At 39.1% G+C, this 20,638-nt stretch overlaps 1 protein-coding gene across 3 annotated transcripts in view; it reads left to right on the top strand.

Annotated features, from left to right (window-relative positions):
- Positions 1-18,697, top strand: part of nsmce2 (NSE2 (MMS21) homolog, SMC5-SMC6 complex SUMO ligase) — a 133,621-nt gene extending 114,924 nt beyond the window's left edge. For all 3 annotated transcript variants that reach the window (XM_033019004.1, XM_033019005.1, XM_033019003.1), the window contains exons 5-7: positions 11,772-11,872; positions 12,973-13,079; positions 16,362-18,697. In XM_033019004.1, the coding sequence (XP_032874895.1) occupies positions 11,772-11,872; positions 12,973-13,079; positions 16,362-16,524 (371 nt within the window). In that variant the 3' untranslated portion in view covers positions 16,525-18,697. The remainder of the gene's footprint in view (positions 1-11,771; positions 11,873-12,972; positions 13,080-16,361) is intronic.
- The last annotated feature ends 1,941 nt before the right edge of the window (positions 18,698-20,638 follow it).

The raw sequence follows: 20,638 nt of genomic DNA, 5'->3' as shown, positions 1-20,638 counted from the left end.
TGGTGGTGGCAGCATCATGCTGTGGAGATGTTTTTCAGTGGCAGGAATTGTAAGACTAGTCAGGATCGAGGGAAAGATGAACGGAGCAAAGTACAGAGAGATCCTTGATGAAAACCTGCTCCAGAGCATTCTATGCCTCAGACTGGGACGGAGGTTCACCTTCCAACAGGACAACGACCCTAAGCACACAGCCAAGACAACGCAGGAGTGGCTTCGTTACAAGTCTGTGAATGCCCTTGAGTGGCCCAGCCAGAGCCCGGACTTGAACCCGATCGCACATCTCTGGACCTGAAAATAGTTATGCATCGACGCTCCCCATCCAACCTGACAGAGCTTGAGAGGATCTGCAGAGAAGAATGGGAGAAATTACCCAAATACAGGAGTGCCAAGCTTCATACCCAAGAAGACTTGAGGCTGTAATCGCCGCCAAAGGTGCCTCAACAAAGTACTGAGTTCATTCGCTCGTGTGTCAGACGACGTATAGCTCGCTGTTTGCTTTTGTCGTCGTCCAACATGTTGACAGAATTGGTCGCCCGACGCGTCACAGAGTGCATCGTGTCGTCGTTTCCGGAGATCGCCACGAGGAGGCTTCTGTCATGATCCCCAGTACTGAGTAAAGGGTCTGAATACTTATGTAAATGTGATATTTTAGTTATTTATTTTTAATTACTTTGCAAAAATTTCTAAACACTGGTTTTCGCTTTTTTTATTATGGGGTATTGTGTGTAGATTGATGATTTAAATTTTTTTTTAAATCCATTTTAGAATAAGGCTGTAACGTAACAAAATGTGGAAAAGGTGAAGGGGTCTGAATACTTTCTGAATGTACTGCATATATCCAGGATACATGGGTCAAGCTAGTAAAAGACATACTTAGTACTTCTATCAGATTCAAATTTCTCATCAGGTTATGAACGTGATGATCCATGACTTTTGAATAGATCAACAAATGTATGCATCATGGAGTTATTTAAGTGCAGGTGGGGGATTTTGATATTCTGACGAGATGAATCTAGAAGGGCTGAATGGCCTTTTCTGAACAATAAGTATGTGACTTAACAGGATCCAGCATTTTTGTTAAACCTAAGGTCCAGTTGACCTTTTTCCTGAGTCAGAACAATAAGTCCATTATCTAACTGATCTGTATGCTCTGTATCATCTCCATTTAAAATGTAATCCTTGGAATTGGCAGACAGATTAGTGATGCGCTCATTCCAAAATAAGAATGAATAATGACAGCCCAATAGAATGGGCTCAGATATCAATACTACAACTGTTCATGTATTAGTTCTCTTTCTTTGGGCAATAAATGTGAGAGAAGCACAACCACAAAATCACACTGCTGTCCACCTTAAATTATTTTCAAAAAAGAATAATCAAGCAGTAGCCTCTGTTCTCAAAGAACAATGTTTATGGCTTACAGCATATGCAGCCATGGACTCTTGCACTTCCATAGCAAACTGTATCAAAACCATATCTCAACTTTAAAGAGCAATGCCTTCTGACCATAAACATTATAATAATAACTTGCTTTTATCACTGTAGACTTCTGAAAAACTGGATTGTGTCTTGATTTTATAAAACAGTGGGAAGACCGATTGAAAGATAAAGGTATTTATTCATTGAAATTAAAATGAATAAGTTAATGTGAAAAACAATATTGCATATTGCAAAATATGCAATAAGGTTATTTCACAGTAGGATTTGTGGGATTCTGCTTGAAATACCAATTTAAAAGTTGGCAGTAACATCAAATTAATTGCTCAATTATCAGGATGCAGTAACATTTTCTCTGTGCCTTATTAGTCTGCTCTGCGGCTGTTGAGAATATGTCATTCATTAATTTAGTCTCAGTTAACGTTGGAATGTTCATATGTTCTCAAAAGATATGAAAGACTACCTATAATTTTGTCCCTCTAAGGTTGCCCTCTAAGGAAGTCTATTTTGACACACAATATATTTAATGATTATGTGTTTTATTCCATCTAAATTCTTTGCTATAGATAATGATGAGCCTTTGTCTCACATTTTATATGATTTAACTTGAAAAACATCACCTTTATTTTATGTGGTTATTTGCAGATTCTGATCTTAATTCTTTTGCAAGCAATGAATTACTGAAGTATAGACTGGTAGGTCACTGTTTAAAAATAAGCGGATGCCTATTTAAGTTGTTGATAAGGTAAAATTGTTTCTCTCAAAGGAATATGGTTCTTTGGAACGCTTCGTCAAAGGGCAGGAGAAGCAGAATCTTTGATTATTTTTAAAGTGGAGGTATATGTGTGTTTTTACAAAACTGCACACAAAAATGTGACAAAAGGGGTCAAATTTAAAATTCCTTCAAAAACGTTGGCAAGCACTTTATTGGGTTCATGACTAACACAGTATCAACAAAAATTAATAGGAAAAGATAGCATATTGATGGCAAATTTCCAAAAATTGCATCAGAATACACAAATACATTTTGTGTAACGATTGTCTCGTGGTGTCACCAATGACCTGGTTGGCACAGTAAGTGCACGTATTTCTTATTCCTTTCTATGTTTATGAATACCACATGGAACAATAAAATTGCAAATTCCGTTTCCACTTCATTCACCTGATCATGTAGTAGAATACTGCATCCATCTGAGTGGACACCGCAACGCGCGTTACGCATCATACACACAAACGTACGTTGCGGTGGACGCTCAGAGGTTTGGTGTCCCAGAAAACGAACATTACTTCATTAGTGAAAAACAAATATTTTCATCAATGTGATCTAAACGGTACATTACCTTGTGAATTTGAGTTATATCGATGGCCGATGATTCATCAGAAGGTTTGATTTGGGATTATTTTTTAGTAAGTAAAATGTCTCCATAACGGTCGTTGTGGAGCTTCCGGAAGTTGACACGAAGCAATGAGGTTGGCGACTTGGTCCGTAGGAAAGGTACACAAGAGACAGTGTGTTGCCAAATTGAAGATTGGCTCAGATTCTTAGTTTTGATGGCCCATTTATGTTCAATACTTTTTTATTGATTTAAAAAAGTCGGAAAATATATCGTAAACGGTAGTTGCTTTTTTGGCACCATGATGTTTTTGATATATTAAATTGGAAAATAAGAAAAAATAATAAACTCGCCCAAAAATCACTACTACCATAGGATACCTCGTTGGGTTTTTGAAAAGCATTAGAAGTTTGCAGCCTCCATGGTTTAACTTACAGAGGTACCGACCCCGATAACGGTAGTTGTGACAATGAGCACCAAGCACAACGACCGTTACGGGATCTTTGCTGGGCGGAATACCAGTCATGTTACTGTATTTTTCTCCTGGTATTGATGAAGATATTTCCCTAGGTCATTATCAAAACGTATATGCATGAGGGGTCATATGAAGTTTATTTATGAATTAAATTTCGCCTGCAGTCCGTTTGTCTTTTCTGTTTTTTGTTTTCTTTTGTCCTGTTTTTATAGTTTATTTCGGTTTATTTAGCTGTGTATGTGTGGGGGGGTGGGTGTAACATGTTTTTTGACTCTTCCTTCGGGGGGATGCAACCTTTCCTGCCGTATCCCCGTCTCCGTGTCCGTCTGCGCTGAGGCCTATCGCGGAGCTGGCAGCCTCCAACTGCGACCGACCTCGAGGCTGTGGAGGCAGAGCCAGGACTTACCGGCGCGAGCCTGACCGACTTCGGGGCTGTGGTGGCGGTGCGACACAACTTCCGACCCGACTTTGGAGGCTCGGCCGCGGGCCAGTGGACGACATCATCGGGAGCTCGAGTTCTGTTTTCCGGAGCTCCCGCAACTACAGCTGCGTCCGCTGGACTGGAGGACGGCAGCTTCGGCAGCTTCGATCGCCCCGAGCCGCGGAGTTTGAACCGGCCCATTTGCGGAGCTCGGATTCAGCCGCGGGACTTACCTACCATCACCCGGCGGGGTCACAACATCGGAGGCTTGGATTGCCTCAGCGCAGAGGGAGAGCAAGGAGGGAAGGGACAGTGACTTTGGGACTTTAAACTGTGTTGAGTGTTTGTTATTTATTCTATGTTATGACTGCAGGCTAAACCATATTGTTTGTTTTGTTTTTGTCTTTTGTTTTATCTCTTTTCTTATTGATTGATTGTGTTGTGATGTGTTTACCTTGTTTACCTTAAATTAAGATGGAAATTAGCTACTGGCTACAATCTTGCGTATTACATGTAAATGTTTATTAATATGCACTGTCCCTATAAATAAAAAATAAAAATAAAAATAAAAATATTCATGACTAAATGTGGCAGAGTTTTTAATGTCAGATGTTTGGTGTCCAAAATGGTGGTAAAGCGATGAAAATTTGTCTGTTATGTAAAAAGTTTTTGACTTTCGGTCTTGAAGTTACCTGTTATTTGTAAGGTTTCACATGATGGGTGGATTTTTGTTAAGAACAGTGTAATGGTGTAAAAACCTGAATAATAATCTTGTTCCTCAAAACTCTCCAGTCTTGTGCAAAGACTTATATAGGTACTTTTTGAAAAATTATTTTGGGCAGACAGGAATGTGGAGTTGAAGTTGCAATAAGATAAGACATGATCTTATTGAATGGCAGGATTCCACCACAGCAAATGAAAGAACTAAAAATGTATTCAGCTTTGGTGATATTGATTGAAGAAAACTGTCCTGCGCTTCAGATTGTGACCTGGATATTGTCTGAGTATGGAGGTAACAGCTCTAATGTATTTCATTGTAATGTATTTCATTAATGTAACCTGCTACAGGTTGAAAGTACAACGTGATGCTCTACCTAAAGAAGATCCAGAAACACTCGAGTTTTGTACCATTAGTACCTGACTGGTGCAAAACCATAGATATTGGCTACAATCATTTATCTTTAAGCATATTAAATAAATCTGATTGGCTACTCTGTTTCGTTCTCCAAAATTCCGCTGAGAATTTCCAGAATTTTGGGTTTACATCAGCTTGAACTTTGATTCTTGGTGAAATTGATTGAAATGATGACTACAATTGTCACATTTCCTGTGTTTCAAACACAAGATGGAAACTGCAAGTCAGCAATGAGCTTTCATCCTGTATGCAACAATCATAAGCAAAATTTAACAAGAGGATTTCCCTTCTTCAGATTTGTATTCTCTTTCTTTTTTTGGTTTTGTTCAAAATCCTTTAACAATAAAAAAAAAAACCTGTTAATATGAGATTTACGAGTCAGAACAGCTAAGAAATAACATAATGTTTCACTTAACACTCAGTCTGAAAATAGGTCTCGACCTGAAATGTCACCTATTCCTTTTCTCCAGAAATGCTGCCTGACCCACTGAGTTCCTCCAGCATTTTGTGTCCGTTTTCATGTTTCACTTGATTCCCATGCATTATTGTCTAGCTAGAAATATAAGTAGACTGGAAAGCTTTTAAGTGGATCAAATGAAGAAAGTCATTAAAAATATAAGATTGTCATAATATTTATTTGTAAATATGGTTACTACCCATACAGCTTCTGTTGTAAATGATATTCCCAAATTTAACAATGGATCAAATAAGTCTATATTGATGTGTACATTTTATTTTCAAATAACTGGCCCTTCTCATTAAATCTGCTCTGTAAACCCTTACAGTATTTAAAAAAAACAAAAATATCATGAAATATCAGTCAACAGAATTTGCAACACAGCATTCCTTTCAAATGACAATCTACATTCATTTACTTTGCAATTTAATAAACATTGCCAAATGGGCAGAAAAACAGGTCTTGGCACATTCATTCGACCGAAAATAGCCTCTAATCTCTGTCAAATAACCTACGTTGAATACAGCTGTACCAGCTTTGAGGTTGGGTATGGAACTTGGTTACTTGGGGACTTTCTGCAGTTGTGTTATCTAAACGTTTGCTTCGCACAACAAAATGGAGAAGTTAGTATAGTTATTACCTCCACTAACCATTTTTCAGCATTATAAAATAAGAACAGATAGATCAGTTTAATTAAAAGACATATAATGTGGAGAACCCTTTCTGAGCTAATTTCTCTGAGGAATATTACAGTAAATGTTTGGATACATTTTGAATATGTGTATAATGTTACGATAACATTGTTACTTTGTCTCTGTTGTCACAAAACTTAATTTACAAAATTGAACATAAATATATACAGATGTATTTGAATAGTTTTGCATTCCATTTCCAACCTTAAACACACGCGCATTATATTTTACTTTGATCAGACTAGATTCCTGCATTTTTCAAAGAAAAAACTACGTATTCAACTAAGCTATGAAGATTTATGTGGCTACAAATATGTTACAAACAAATTGAATGGCTGGAGGAGGCGAGTCGAGTACATCTGTGGGTAGAAAGGAATGGTCGTTGTTTTGGATTGAATCCCTGCATTGGGACTTTGAGAGGAGAGGGGAGGTTACCAGTAGAAGAGGAGAGGGGAGGTGGATGGTGACACAAAAGTGAGAGACGTATGGAGGAAGGGTGTAGGGCAGATTGAGTCGGGTCAAGGAGAGGAGGGGGGGGGGGGCATGGAGCAGCCCACTCCATCACTCCTCCCCTTTCAGGCTGCATCTGCTAGTCAGTCATCCTTCATCTCTCCATTGTCATACCAATTACCTCGTGTTTCTGTCAGCACGACCCCACCCCACTCCTTTTACAGGCAATCTCCCCCTTCCACTCTCAGCACTGATGCAAGGTATTGATCCGAAGCGTGGACATTCTTTTACTCTCTGCAAGTGCTGCTTGACTCGCTGACTTCATGCTGAAAATAGTTTGTTGTCCTTCCTACACAAATAGTTTGTTGCTCCAGATTCCAGCATCTGCTGCCTCTTGTGTCTCCATTTTTGTGTGGTCTAATTTTGATAGGCCTTAAAAATGGGATGGGAATTGCGATGCAAGATTAACTTACGCTTGTTGAATTACATTGAATTTACAACTCTACCTTTCAGCTCTCCGCCCCTTCATCTTTCTTTTCCCTCTATAAAGCAGTGCTGTCTAGTTGCCAGACACGTATTCACTATCTCTGAGTGTGACCATTCGGCTTTCTCCACTATGCCTTCTCCAGTCCCATTAGCTGTATTGCTAATGGCCAAGACCAGATATCCCCAAATCCCCCTTCAGAAAACCTCAGAAAATCCTTCAGCGACCTCCCTAACACATCCAGTGGATTGGTATGAGCTGGTGTGAAATTACCCCTCATTTCAGTAGCAGGTCAGTTCTAAGAAACAACGATGCCTGAATACAGTGGGGACATTATATCCAAACAGGTTTTTTATTCCCCTATTTTTTTTTTAAAATCTAAGACAACTTTTTTTCTGCTTGTCAATTTCCAAAGTAACTTTTCAATGGTTCTCAATAGATCTTGATTTAAAGCACTTCATAATCAATTTGCTTGCATATTGCGAATAGTGTTCTCTAATTTATTACTTGTGTTGTATCCAATTTGTGCTATGAATCATAACCTGCCTCGGTCAGAGACCAGAAGCCCTTTCAATCACATTCAGAAGGGATTGGCAACAGACTCACCCCTTGATTAATATCAGAAGTTGAATCCTTGAAATCTGGTGCAGTTCCACAAGTTATTAAATAATCTCAGATATGTGCTCATGGTTATTATTGGTCTTTAAATGCCATTTCCTACAAACTGCAACACTAACCATAGAAACCATTTAACTTGCCTTTCCCCACCATCTATGCTCCAGGAATTTATGCCAATCATTATGTCACAAGTTAGAATTCATGAGCATCTTTGTATCTCTTATTTACAAGCTGCAGGTAAAGTGGGTACCTGTCTTGCCTTCACAAAGAGAGAAGGCTGGATAAAAAGCTGGAGAAACTCAGCGGGCGAGGCAGCACCTATGGAGCGAAGGAATAGGTGACGTTTCGGGTCGAGTCCCTTCTTCACACTGATGTGGGGGTGGGGGGTGCGGGAAGAAGAAAGGAAGAGGTGGAGACAGTGGGCTGTGGGAGAGCAGTAAAGGGGATAGAAAGGAGGTAGAACGCAAGGACTGCCTAAAATTAGAGAAGTCAATGTTCATACCGCTGGGGTGTAAACTACCCAAGCGAAATATGTGGTGCTGCTCCTCCAATTTGTGGTGGAACTCACTCTGGCCATGGAGGAGGCCCAGGACAGAAAGGTTGGATTTGGAATGGGAGGGGGAGTTGAAATGCTGTGCCACCGCAAGATCAGGTTGGTTAATGTGAACTGTGTGGAGGTGTTGGGCAAAGCGATCGCCAAGCCTACGCTTGGTCTCACTGATGTAGAGCAGTTGACACCTAGAGCAGCGGATGCAATAGATGAGGTTGGAGGAAGTGCAGGTGAACCTCCGCCTCACCTGGAAAGACTGCTTGTGTCCTTGGATGGAGTCGAGGGGGGGAGGTAAAGCGACAAGTGTATCATTACCTGTGGTTGCAAGGTAAAGTACCAGGGGAAGGGGTGGTTTGGGTGGGAAGGAACAAATTGACCAGGGAGTTACGGAGGGAGCGGTCTCTGCAGAAAGCCGAAAGGGGAGGAGATGGAAAGATGTGGCCAGTGGTGGGATCCTGTTGGAGGTGGCGAAAATGTCGGAGAATTATCTGTTCACAAAGAGAGATCTCAGCGTACATTACATGCAACCTTAACAGCTTATGGAACATGGTTATGGAATAAAGTGTTCGAATGGTCTTATTGCATAGGATCACTCGAATACAAAGGAATGTAAAACGGAGTTGAACAAACTGTTGTAAGTAGCGGGTAAAATTTGCTTTATAACTTTGCTTTAGAATATTAATTTAGTGGTGGCTTTTTTTTGCAGAGCCCCTATAAGCAAAATTCAATTATCTTACTGCATAATTTGCCTACCTTTTGGAGATTACACTGAATGTTTTTCCATTCTAATGTGTTAAAGCCAAATGTGGATCCATCGCAAGACATAACAAATCTTCCATTTACATTGCCCCTTTAAAGTAGCAAAAATATCCCAGACTATTTGATTACATTTATCTACTAGATAGATGTCAGGTAATTTTGAACAGGAAACAGCCAGACTATCTGCCAAGGACATTGAATTCTGGGTCTGATTAAAACAGCTATTGTTTGCCTGCATGGGTAAAGCTACAACATCTGACATGGCGCCATCCTATTTTGATTGCGACTCTTGTGACGAGATTTTGGTCAGAAATGTACTGTATCTGTACTAAATAATACATACAGAATATAGAGTGATAATCCACCAATCTACTTTGATACCATTTCCTCGTTCTAAGATTTGCAGACGGACAATATCATGAAAAGCCACAGTTTCCAATTGACTATCATGGCTGATGGACAAAACACCAGGACTCCCTGGTTAACATATCATCGGGCTATCTTCAATAATCTAGCAGAGAGCTCAATGTCTTGGGCCAATTAGGAATGGGAAAAAATGTATTGTCTCCTACATTGCACGGACAAAAAATAAATCAAGGTATCTGTCATGATGTGGGGTTGATTGATAAAATTTTAATTACTGGTTGGTTCATAACTTCAAAATTAAAACTTGTATTGCCATTTTGGGGGTTTTTACACTAGATATTTTCATTGGTCATTCCTGTAATCAAGCTTTGCACCATGTATGTTTTTAAGTGCAATTAATTCCACACACAACCTATGTAAACCCAAGTGAATGCATACTCCATTCTTACCTAATTCTGGCTGTGGGTGAAGCAGGGAAGTGGTAAGGGTTGAAGATTTTCAGAGTCCCTGATAAAAGTGTAAAGGCAGGAATTGTGGGTATGCATCATTTCCCCGTTCTTATGTGCAAATTGGTCCACAGGGCCATTCAGGTCCATAGGCCAATCAACCAGATCATAGCTAGTCGACAAACTATTGTTGGTTCCCAAACTTTAAAACCTATGTTGAAAAGCGAATAAAGGTCTATTACTTATGATCTTGCTACAATAGTTTTTGGGAGAAATAATTTCTGGTATCCATTGCATTTTGATTTCTGAATTGCACAAGCCCGGGTTTTGCGTTGTTTCAAAATGCAATTCGCCACTGAAAGAAAAACCCCTCAATCTTGCAAATTTCCATAATATTTCTAATATTCTTTTCCTTTTTGTGAAAATTGGTTATTTGTTTTTTTCCTGTACCATTGCCTGTCCGGTTATGCTCTTATGACAGCAGTATGAAAAAATAGTCTGTATCAAGAATTAGCTGCCAGAGGAAGCTGCCAGATAAAATTCCGACATTTAAAATACATTTGGGCAGACATATGGATCTTCTTCTTCTTATCGAGTCCACACACAAGATTAGAAGTTGTTCAGCCAGAGCTGAACACACTTCTCGGCATCTGCACAATGGTGTCTGTCTTGCGCTTCTTGTGCTTCTTGTGCATGGTGGTGGAAAGATTGATTGAAACAGGGCCGCGACGTGAACGCTCTTTCCTTGGCCCCAGACATATGGATAGGATGGGTTTAGAGGGCTATGGGCCAAGTGCAGCTAAATAGGACTAGCCAATACGTCAACTTGATCGGCATGGGCAAGATGATCCAAAGGGCCTGTTTTTCTTCTGTACAGCTCCATGACTCTCTGACTCAAATAACCTGATCGTCACTCTGACAATAGCCTAGGAATTGGATTCATTTTGCTGGTTTTGTATTAGCAAATCATACATAAAAGTCATTTTGCAAGTGTATGTAATGGTGCCTGTTTTTTGTGGAAATCGAACTCATTTGGAAATTGGATAGGGCGCTTCCTGGAGTAATTCACCTTATTGTGATTGATAATTTTTCCTGTCTCACACTGAATTTATGACTAATTTATAACTCAAGTAAGCAATGGGTTTGTCAACAAGGAGACATGAATGAAAAGGTTTCAACTGGAACACGGATGTGTCGCTATCATCATTCACCTGCCTGGTAGCTTGGTGCTGTGCTTATATTTGATACATTAGGATTACATTATGTGGGTTGTTCATTTTATTGTTGATTAGTAGCTTTCTGTTTTTTTTAGTGCATGCAAAATAACTTCTTTTTAAATACTTACTTGGGTGTGAAACAGACATTTTTCAATGTGCATAATCTGGTGCTGTTAAATTACAGTTCATTCCTCTGTCGTCAAAAAAGTGTATTTCTTTTACATAAGTTCAGTGACTACATCACCAATGTGTGTCACTCAGCAGTGGATGGTGAAAACTAGGAACTTAGATGAACAATGCTTGAGAGATGACAGTCCTTTTCCAAGATATGAAATCTGGTTATTTGGTTTTCTGTTCTGCTTGCTATTCTGTTTTAACAGCTGAACATACATTATTTCTTCCACACCATCCGAGATTATTTCTTTGTTTAATTCCAATTTTTTTGGTATGTTGTTGCTTTTTTATAAATTAACTACATTTATTTGATGATAGTTAAGCATACTGTGTTGAATAATTATCTGAATGTTACTTTTTTATAGCTATATATTTTTTGCTATTTGCTTGAGTGTGGCTGTAAAATATCCCATTAAAGGTTTTGTACTTGTAGCTGAATTAGAACTCATGTAATTGTGTATATAAAGACATTTGCATGACTTTTGATTTATTTTAATGCACTATTACACTTTATGCTTGCTTTATGATTGTTGGCTAGATGAATTAAGTATCTGCAGTGTTCCCTTAAATAATTTTGACTAAGCAGAGGCTAATGAATAGATTCATAAGTATTGCATTCATAACAGTGAAGCTGATTGTAGCAACAGTATGTCGTTTTAATTTTCAAAGTGAAGCTCTGAACAATAAACAAATATTTGAACTAAGATGTATATAATTGGGAAACCTGGCTTATTCAGGCTGTTCTTGAATTCCCAGTCGGTGCAGGATCACAGAATGAGAGCACTTCAGCCAATGAGATTGACGAAGACATTGCAGTGACCCAGAGCCAGAGGAATTTCATTTGCCCCATTACACAGGTACAGAACAGCATCTTCTGAGAACTAAGTGTTCTAGTACATTTTTCTTTGCAGTTAACCATCATTGTTAGTAATTAAATGTATTTTGAATGATTTTGGTGCATTTAAATTAACTTGAGAGCTATGTCTTTAATTTGATTCCATAAAATGAGGACAGGGCTTTGAAATACCAGGAGATTGTAGTTCTATAGAGGGATTATCTTGTAGTCCTGCTCTTAGCCAATAAATACGAGGTCCTATCAGAAGCTCCTATAAAACTCCTAAAGCTCATTTAAAATGGAACAGAAATGAACAAGGCAAAGGCATCAAACTAAGATCTGTATTCATCGCTGTACATTTCACAGCTAAGAAATATAATAATAGAGATATCAAGCCAATAAAAATTGCTCGTTGGAATCTGGAATGCAATGCCACTCGGGGGAGGGGGGTGGGAAAGTGGGCAGGTATACCCACAACGTTTAAGATGTATATGTGCAAGCACTTAAGTGGCCCAACACCCAGTTCCGCCACAACAGTTTGCTTTATTAAAGGAACTGAACCAAGTACAAGGTGGTTGTTCCACAGCAGTGGGAGAATTTTAATCTGGATCCAAGGGATCCTTCACTGCACATATTGTTTTCTATGAAAATACTTTATTGCAAGCTTCAATCTACAGCCATTAAAAATATTGGTAGATCTTTGTATGCTGTTTCACGGACATGTTCCTGGCTGGTAGGGGCAGGCTTTCACTTGATGACAGGAAACCAAGAGCTGATCATGGATTAGCAGTGATTGACAGCCCAGGAAAACTGGTCATTCGAGGATGCGTGCAAATATTCAGATAGAGCTACTGCATTAGAATGAGGAAAAATCAAGATCCGCATATCTTGGCAAACAGCTATAGATACAATGCCCGCAGGGGGAAGTATGTTGACATATTTAAGTTAAAAAATGTAGGCGCTGGATAACAAGAATTGTAATTTTATTCTCAATGCTTTTCTCAGAAAAAAACTCCATCTACATTAGCTTTGCAATCGGCATTGGTATCAAATATTGTTGACAAGCCTGCCAATAATGAAAGGCGGAGTGATTCATTTGCTTTTAAATTTGTTTTGTTGCAGAGAGAATTGCAATGTCCTGTGAAGAATAAAGTTTGTGGTCACAGCTATGAAGAAGAAGCCATAATAAAAATAATCCAAACCAAGCACAAACAAAAGAAGAAGGCTCGGTGAGTTAACAATGGAACATGTCTCAACTGCATCTTTATTCAGAATATCATGGAGCACAATCAAATTTCACTAAAACACTGGCCCCGGATTTCAGTGAACCCTTGTGTCCCTGTCTTTTTATACGAATTACATTAAATTAGCACTTGTGCATGAATTAATCTCAGGGTTATTTCATCCAGGATGTGGTACAGTGGCGCAGCTGATGAAGTTGTTGCCTCACAGCTCCAGTATCCCATGTTCAATCCTGACCTTTGGTGCTGTTTGGTTGGAGATCATACATTCTCCCTTTGATTGCGTGTTTCCTCCCATTGTAAACTGCTCCTAATTTTTAGAAGAGCAAAAGGACCTAGGAAAGAGGTAGCTCCATGGAAGGAAGCAGAGAGTGATGGTGGATGGTCGCTTCTCAGACTGGACGCCCGTTACTGTTTGTCATTTACATCAGTGATTTGGATGAGAACATACAGGGCAAGATTAGCAAGTCTGCTGATGATACAAAAGTGAGAGGTTTAACAAATAGTGAAGTTGGTTGTGAAAGATTGCTGCAGGATCTGGATCGATTGATCAGGTGGGCGGAGATTGGTTGATGGAATTTAATACAGAGAAGTGTGAGGTGCATTTTGAGACGTCGATCAAGGGCAGGACCTACACAATAAATGGTAGGGCTCTGGGTAGTATTGTAGAGCAGAGGGATCTAGGGGTGCAGGTGCATGGTTCCTTGAAGGACGAGTCGCAGGTAGATAAGGTGGTCAAAAAGGCTTTTGTAATTTTGGCCTTCATCAGTCAGAGAATTGAGTATAGAAGTTGTGAGGTCATGTTGCAGTTGTATAAGATGTTGGTGAGACTGCATTTAGAATATTGTGTCAAGTTCTGCACACCATGTTATAGGAAAGATATTGTCAAGCTTGAAAGAGTTCAGAAAAGATTTATGATGATGTTACCAGGACTAGAGGGTGTGAGCTGTAGGGAGAGGTTGAGTAGGCTGGGTCTCTATTCCATGGAACGCAGGAGGATGAGGGGATATCTTATAGCGGTGTACAAAATTATGAGAGGAATAGATCGGGTAGATGTACAGAGTCTCTTGCCCAGGGTAGGGGAATCGAGCACCAGAGGACATAGGTTCAAGGTGAAGGGGAAAAGATTTAATAGGAATATGAGGGGTAACTTTTTCACACAAAAGGTGGTGGGGGTATGGAACAAACTGCCAGAGGAGGTATTTAAGAAGGAACTGCAGATGCTGGAAAATCGAAGGTACACAAAAAAGCTGGAGAAACTCAGCGGGTGCAGCAGCATCTATGGAGCGAAGGAAATAGGCAACGTTTCGGGCCGAAGAAGGGTTTCGGCCCGAAACGTTGCCTATTTCCTTCGCTCAATAGATGCTGCTGCACCCGCTGAGTTTCTCCTGCCAGAGGAGGTAGTTGAGGCTGGGACTACCCCATCGTTTAAGAGACAGTTAGACAGGTACCTGCATAGGACAGGTTTGGAGGGATATGGACCAAGCACAGGCAAGTAGGACTAGTGTGGCTGGGGCATTGCTGGCTGGTGTAGGCAAGATGGGCTGAAGGGCCTGTTTCCACACTGTATCACTCTATGATCTAAATCTGGAAAGTGGATGTTGGATCAGTGTAATCTTGGCGTGGCTAATGTATTTAAATGTTTTGCCATTTAACAGAATTGTACTTAAAGTGCTAATAAAATAATGTGACGGTCAACGTATGTCTCCAAGTATAAAACCACATTTGATCAATGTGCTTCAAAAATTCATTAAATGATTTTAGCAGTTGGAAAAGGTTTTTTAAATTTGACCATTATAAACTCGGGCACCCTTTTTTCTTCCCACCCACAAATTTTAAAAGACAATTGGGCAGGTGCCCATATGGATAGGAAAGATTTAGAGGGATATGGACCAAACACAGGCAGGTGGGTCCTGTGTAGATGGGGCATCTTAGTCAGTTTGAGTAAGTTGGGCCGAAGGGTCTGTTTCCAAGCTGTATCACTCTCACACAATGACACTGAGTTAATGAACATTTTAGCAATATTATGTTTAAATTGGAAACAGCAAAGTTAAGCTGTTCATCCTAATGAAGTACATCAGAGTATTTACTTCATCCAAAACAGTCTAACTTTCGGCGTGTATAAGATTTCTAACAATTGGATTGACACCATGAATGGAATAGTACATCGCTGACTTCCATCATCAATCCCTTTACATGTATTCACCATTTCTAAGCAATCATCTTCATCATAAAAAATCTGGAAGATAAAACAGTGAAGCATCATACTAGGTAATGACCAGGCAAGGGATATGTATGTTAGTAATTACAGAGCTTGCCTAGAAATTCCAGCATACCCAATAGATGTGCTGATGATAGTGGGACAGATGTACTAACGTTAATTTTAGTTGTGGGCCCATGTGCTGCAAATTTCTGTAGCACCTGGCACCTAAGGCTGTGATGTGATCAGGGGTGCAAATGGTTGGCATTGTTGAGTGAATATTTGACTCAAATATTTTTGTAGAGTTGGGAGTATAAGAGATTCAAACATCAGGTCTGGTAAAGTAGGGAGATCAGAGGTAGTAGCCACTTGAGTGGCATACAATCGTGGCCTGATCTTGGTAGTTTTGTTGTTGGAGCTACTGGAGGATTAAGACTATAAGGAGTTGGAGGATTGGAAAGGTGATGATGGTTAAATGCCAGGTAGGATGGACCTGAAGAAATAAAGATAAGTATATGATTTACCTTGCACAAATCTGAGTGAAGCACAACAGTGTTATATCCTGATTGCCCCAACAACAGGCTGTTTCTCAGAACAACGTATACAAATTATAATCTGTACTGCTTCACAAGTTGATATATTTTATCAGAACTGGGAAATGTTTGAAATTAAATTGCAGAGAAATCTGGGAGGTGTGGAGGGAACAAAAGGGAATATCTGTATTAGAGACCAGAAGGGATCTTCAACTTAAAACTAAATTTAGAATTTCTTAAGTTCTAAGGAAAGATCGTTAATTTGAAACATCTTCCTGCAGATGCTGATTGAACGGCTGAAACTTTTTTGGTTTCCTTATTTCAGATTTCCAGCATCTGCAATATGTTATTTAAAAGTAAAGTGTAAAATTATCTGCATCAGGGACAAAAAAAAATCTTAATCTCCGATTTAGTGTTGTTAAAATGTTCCTGATTATTTGTGTATTGTACTTATTAAGTGAGAGATACTTTCTTAAGAACTGTAAATCGTCATTGAATTTATTTTTTCGTTTGTTAATACATTTGTTTCTGGAATAGGTGCCCAGTTGTTGGATGTGATAATGGAGATATGAACCAGTCTGATCTTTCAACGGACTCTACCCTGAGGAGAGCAATTGAAAGTCATAGAAGATTTCAAACCCGACGATTACTTGACACACAAACAGTAGGCAATGAAGGAGAGTATATCAGATCTACTTGAAGGGTTTTGCTGTGAGATGAAAGCAATTCTAATTAATTGCAGACAGTTATACAATTTTCCCAACATGTAAGCTGCATTCCATTTGGATTATGTTTGGTTCATTTAAAGCACATTTCACAGACATATACTGATTTAAGAAGAATATTGCACCCAAGCTACAGACAAAAATTCAGGCCAGCAGCATTTATGAGGTGTCGTTTTTGCAAATCTAAATATATAACTGAAGGCCAGCTAGAAAAATTGAGGATAGTGTTTCTTAAATTATATATTTCCTTGTAAGGCAAAGGCATTAACTGAAAGCAGTTCTGTTTAATGTAATTTATTTTAAGTTTAAAACTGATGATTTCTTTGTAGTTCCCTATGATGTCTGGAAAATGTCTCTGTCATTTTTGTGCAGCACAATGTTCTCAAAGTAGATTGTAACATCATTTATCGCCACTGATGTTTTGGGACTTCCCATTGATTCTTTTTCCTTGTTTGATGTATCTGGAATATAGTTTTTTTTTCTGATTTAATTACATAGAATAAATGATGGAGTACCCTCAGAAAATGTTACATTGTACAAATTAGCAAAAGTGTGAGTAGTTGCTATCATAATACACAATGTTGAACTGTGAAAAACAGCCAAAAAAGCATGAACAGTGTGCGAAAAGATTTGCATTGCTCTTTTAAACATATTCCACATCATTTTTGATTATTTGAGTTGATTGAGGGTGTAAATGGTGTAAATATTGTGAATCACTAGACCAGGAATGAAATAATTGACATGTTGAACGAATTACAGTGAAATGTCAATCTCAATTGCAAATTCAGTCTGGAGTAGGGTTGTGAATGGTCAGCTTTCTGAACTCGAGGTGAAAATGGTGTCCACAAGATAACTAGTTCCAAACTAGCAATGTGGCCCTAAAGGACTGGCATCTGTTGATTTCCATTTTGTGTCAATCTACTGCTCTCCACTCTTCACAATGCAGCAACTGAAAACCATTAATCAAAATGAACTACTGAAAATATTCCCTTGGCCAGGCAGCATGTGGAGACAGACACTAAATTGTCATTTCAGGTCAGTGACTTGTCATCAGAACTGAAACATTTATGTTTTAACTTGCAGAGAAGTGGAGAAATTAAAGAAAGAGTGTGATAAGGGATTCAATTGGTTTGGGTGCTGTGAAAAGGAGGGATCTGTCTGGAGAATTGTAAATAGAAGATGAGAACAGTTAGAAACAAAAACAATGCTGGAAGTGTGCGAAGCAGACACAGCATTTGCTGGAAATATGAAATAGAATGTTGGAAATACGTTTTGTGCTTTTCACTAAGAAACTTTGTCTAATCAAACACAGAAAACAGCCATTCATTCCATTTTACCTTCACTGGTACATTTCTCTATAGCCTGAAAATATTTTGAGTACAATCGCTTGTCATAGTTCCAGCTTTTTCAAACCCTGCCCCATTCTTAAAGCATATTTCTGGACATATGTGAATAGTTTGTTGGCTATTGCAAATGCAATGCATCACGGCTTATTTTGGTCCTTCACAGTTTAAGCTTCATATAATAAATTGTGGAACTGGTTACTCCTCTGTTATGGATCACTAACCATTTTGGCTGCGATTGGCAATCTACCTGAGTTTGGGGACATTCCTGATCTGTCTGAAGAAGGGTTTCGGCCCGAAACGTTGCCCATTTCCTTCGCTCCATAGATGCTGCTGCACCCGCTGAGTTTCTCCAGCATTTTTGTCTACCTTCCTGGTCTATATGTTTTGGTTTTGCACTTAACTGTTGGAGAGAGATGCAAGTATGTTTTAAATGAGTTGGAGATTTTTTCATGCATTTCTAATAGTTATGCTTGTGAGTGTTTTAGTTGCATAAAGCAAATAGCTTTCGGAATTGTTTCATTTGTTCAGTCATGCTTTCAACTTGTAGGATAATGCTTTATATCCATTTGTATTTGCTTTACAAGATACAGTATTGCAGTAATTGTTTTAAATTTAATTTCTATTTAGGTTTGTCTCCATGGTAAATAATGTAAATACCCAAGAAGAATTTAAAGCTGAACTTCTGCTAAAAATGAGATGTATTTTATGTCTACCTGAATTTTTTTCAGAGTCTAAGTGGGTGGCTTAAAAACTGAAGTCCAGTGATTAAAGGAAAAAGAAACAAAATATGTTTATTTCTTAATTGGTTTCTTGTGCACAGTGACATTTGTTTTGAACGGAATCATCCAGCATAAAGGAGTCTCTGAATTGCAAACTTTCTGTGCCAGCTCTTTCAAAATGTTATCCAATTAGTGCCCCCTCACCTGCTCTTTTACCAATAAATCTGCAGTATATCTTTGCCTCAGCAAATACCGCATTTTCTTTTAAAATTACTATTGAATCTGAATGCAGCGGAAGTAGTGCATTCATGCCACATAAGCATTTCTCCACATCACGCCCACCGATTTATCCCATTATTGTAAATTGATATCGGCTTGATAGTAACTCTATTGCCTCTGGAAGTAATTTTCAGCTATCTGACATCAGAACCCTTCATTTCAAGTGCCTCTGCTAAATAATCCTGCCTTCTCTAATCTTTCCATATAGTGTACAGCGCATTATAGTTGGTACCATTCCAATATATCTCCTTTACACCCTCTTCAAAGCCTTCTTTCCAGTGGCCAAGATTAAAGACATGCATTAGCTGGGGCTATACCAAACATTTATAATGGCTTAGCATTACTTTTGTATATTGGGGATTTTACTTCTTAAGCTTAGGATCCTTGATGTTTCTTTTAAAGGTATTACACCATCACTCATACTGATGTGTGTATGTGAAACCTTGGATCTGTTCATGCACCCTCTGCAAAACTGTTCATTTACTTTATATTTCCGCCACTTATTTTTACATAATTTCACATTCTTCTGCATTGGATTTTGTCTCCCAATTTCTCTTGTTCGTATACTCCATGAAGTCATTTGTTTTCATCTGTATTGTTTACTAAATTTCCAAGTTTGGACTATCTGCAATCTTTGAGATTATTTCACATATGCCCATCCTTGGGGATATCGGAAAGTTGATGGTAATTTGTAGATTTCATTTTGAATTAAGGTAAGTTTTACACTTGAATTTAGTGAATTTAGTCATATTACAAATGACTTATTTTAGCTACATACAATATTATATTGCCTATGATTGGCGAATTATTGAACTGTAAAAGTACAATAGCGTTGCTGGTAGAACTGCCCCAGCGCCAGAGACCCAGCTTCGATCCTCACCCCGGGTGCTGTCAGTGTGAACATTGCAAGATCTTCCTGTAACTGTAGGGGTTTCCTCCGAATGCTTTGGTTTCCTCCCACAACCTAAGGATGTCCCAGCTTGTTGGTTAATTGGCCTCTATAATTTGTCCCTAGCATGTAGGGAGTGAAAGTGGACTAACATAGATCTAGTGTGAACTGTGTGATGGTTGTCATGAATTCAGTGAAACAAAGGGCCTGTTTCCACATTGTATCCTTCATTAACGCAGATGGAGGGCAGTCATCCCATCATCAATGACAGTTGTCGTACAGCAATCTTATTAGTTTCATCTTCCTGCAAATGAACATTCTTTCTCTGGTATCTTTCCAGTTCATTTTTGAAGATACTGATGGATTCTGTTTCCATGAAACTTGCAGTGAATTCCAGACACTAACTATTTTTTAGTTTAGAGATACAGCGCGGAAACAGGCCCTTCGTCCCACCGAGTCCGCACCGACCAACGATCCCCCCACACTAACACTATCCTACACACACTAGGGCTAATTTCCATTTATACCAAGCCAATTAGCCTACAAACCTGTACGTCTTGAGTGTGGGATCTCGGAGAAAACCCACGCAGGTCACGGGGAGAAAATATAAACTCCATACAGACAGCACCCGTAGTCGGGCTCGAACCCTGGTCTCCAGCCCTGCAAGCGCTGTAAGGCAGCAACTCTACCACTGCGCCACCGTATTCTGAGTGGAAAAAAAACGTTTACCTTGTTTTCTCTTCCCTATTGTCTAAAATTTTGAATCTGTGCTGATGGCCATCTGCTAGTAGGAATACAGTAAACCTTATTATTACGGACGTCTTTACAATGGATTTCCGGCTTCCCGAGATGCCTC

The sequence above is a fragment of the Amblyraja radiata genome, chromosome 4, assembly GCF_010909765.2.
Source record: "Amblyraja radiata isolate CabotCenter1 chromosome 4, sAmbRad1.1.pri, whole genome shotgun sequence".
Lineage (NCBI taxonomy): Eukaryota > Metazoa > Chordata > Chondrichthyes > Rajiformes > Rajidae > Amblyraja > Amblyraja radiata.
Note: the sequence above shows the minus strand (reverse complement) of the source record. Positions and strands in the feature narration are given on the sequence as shown.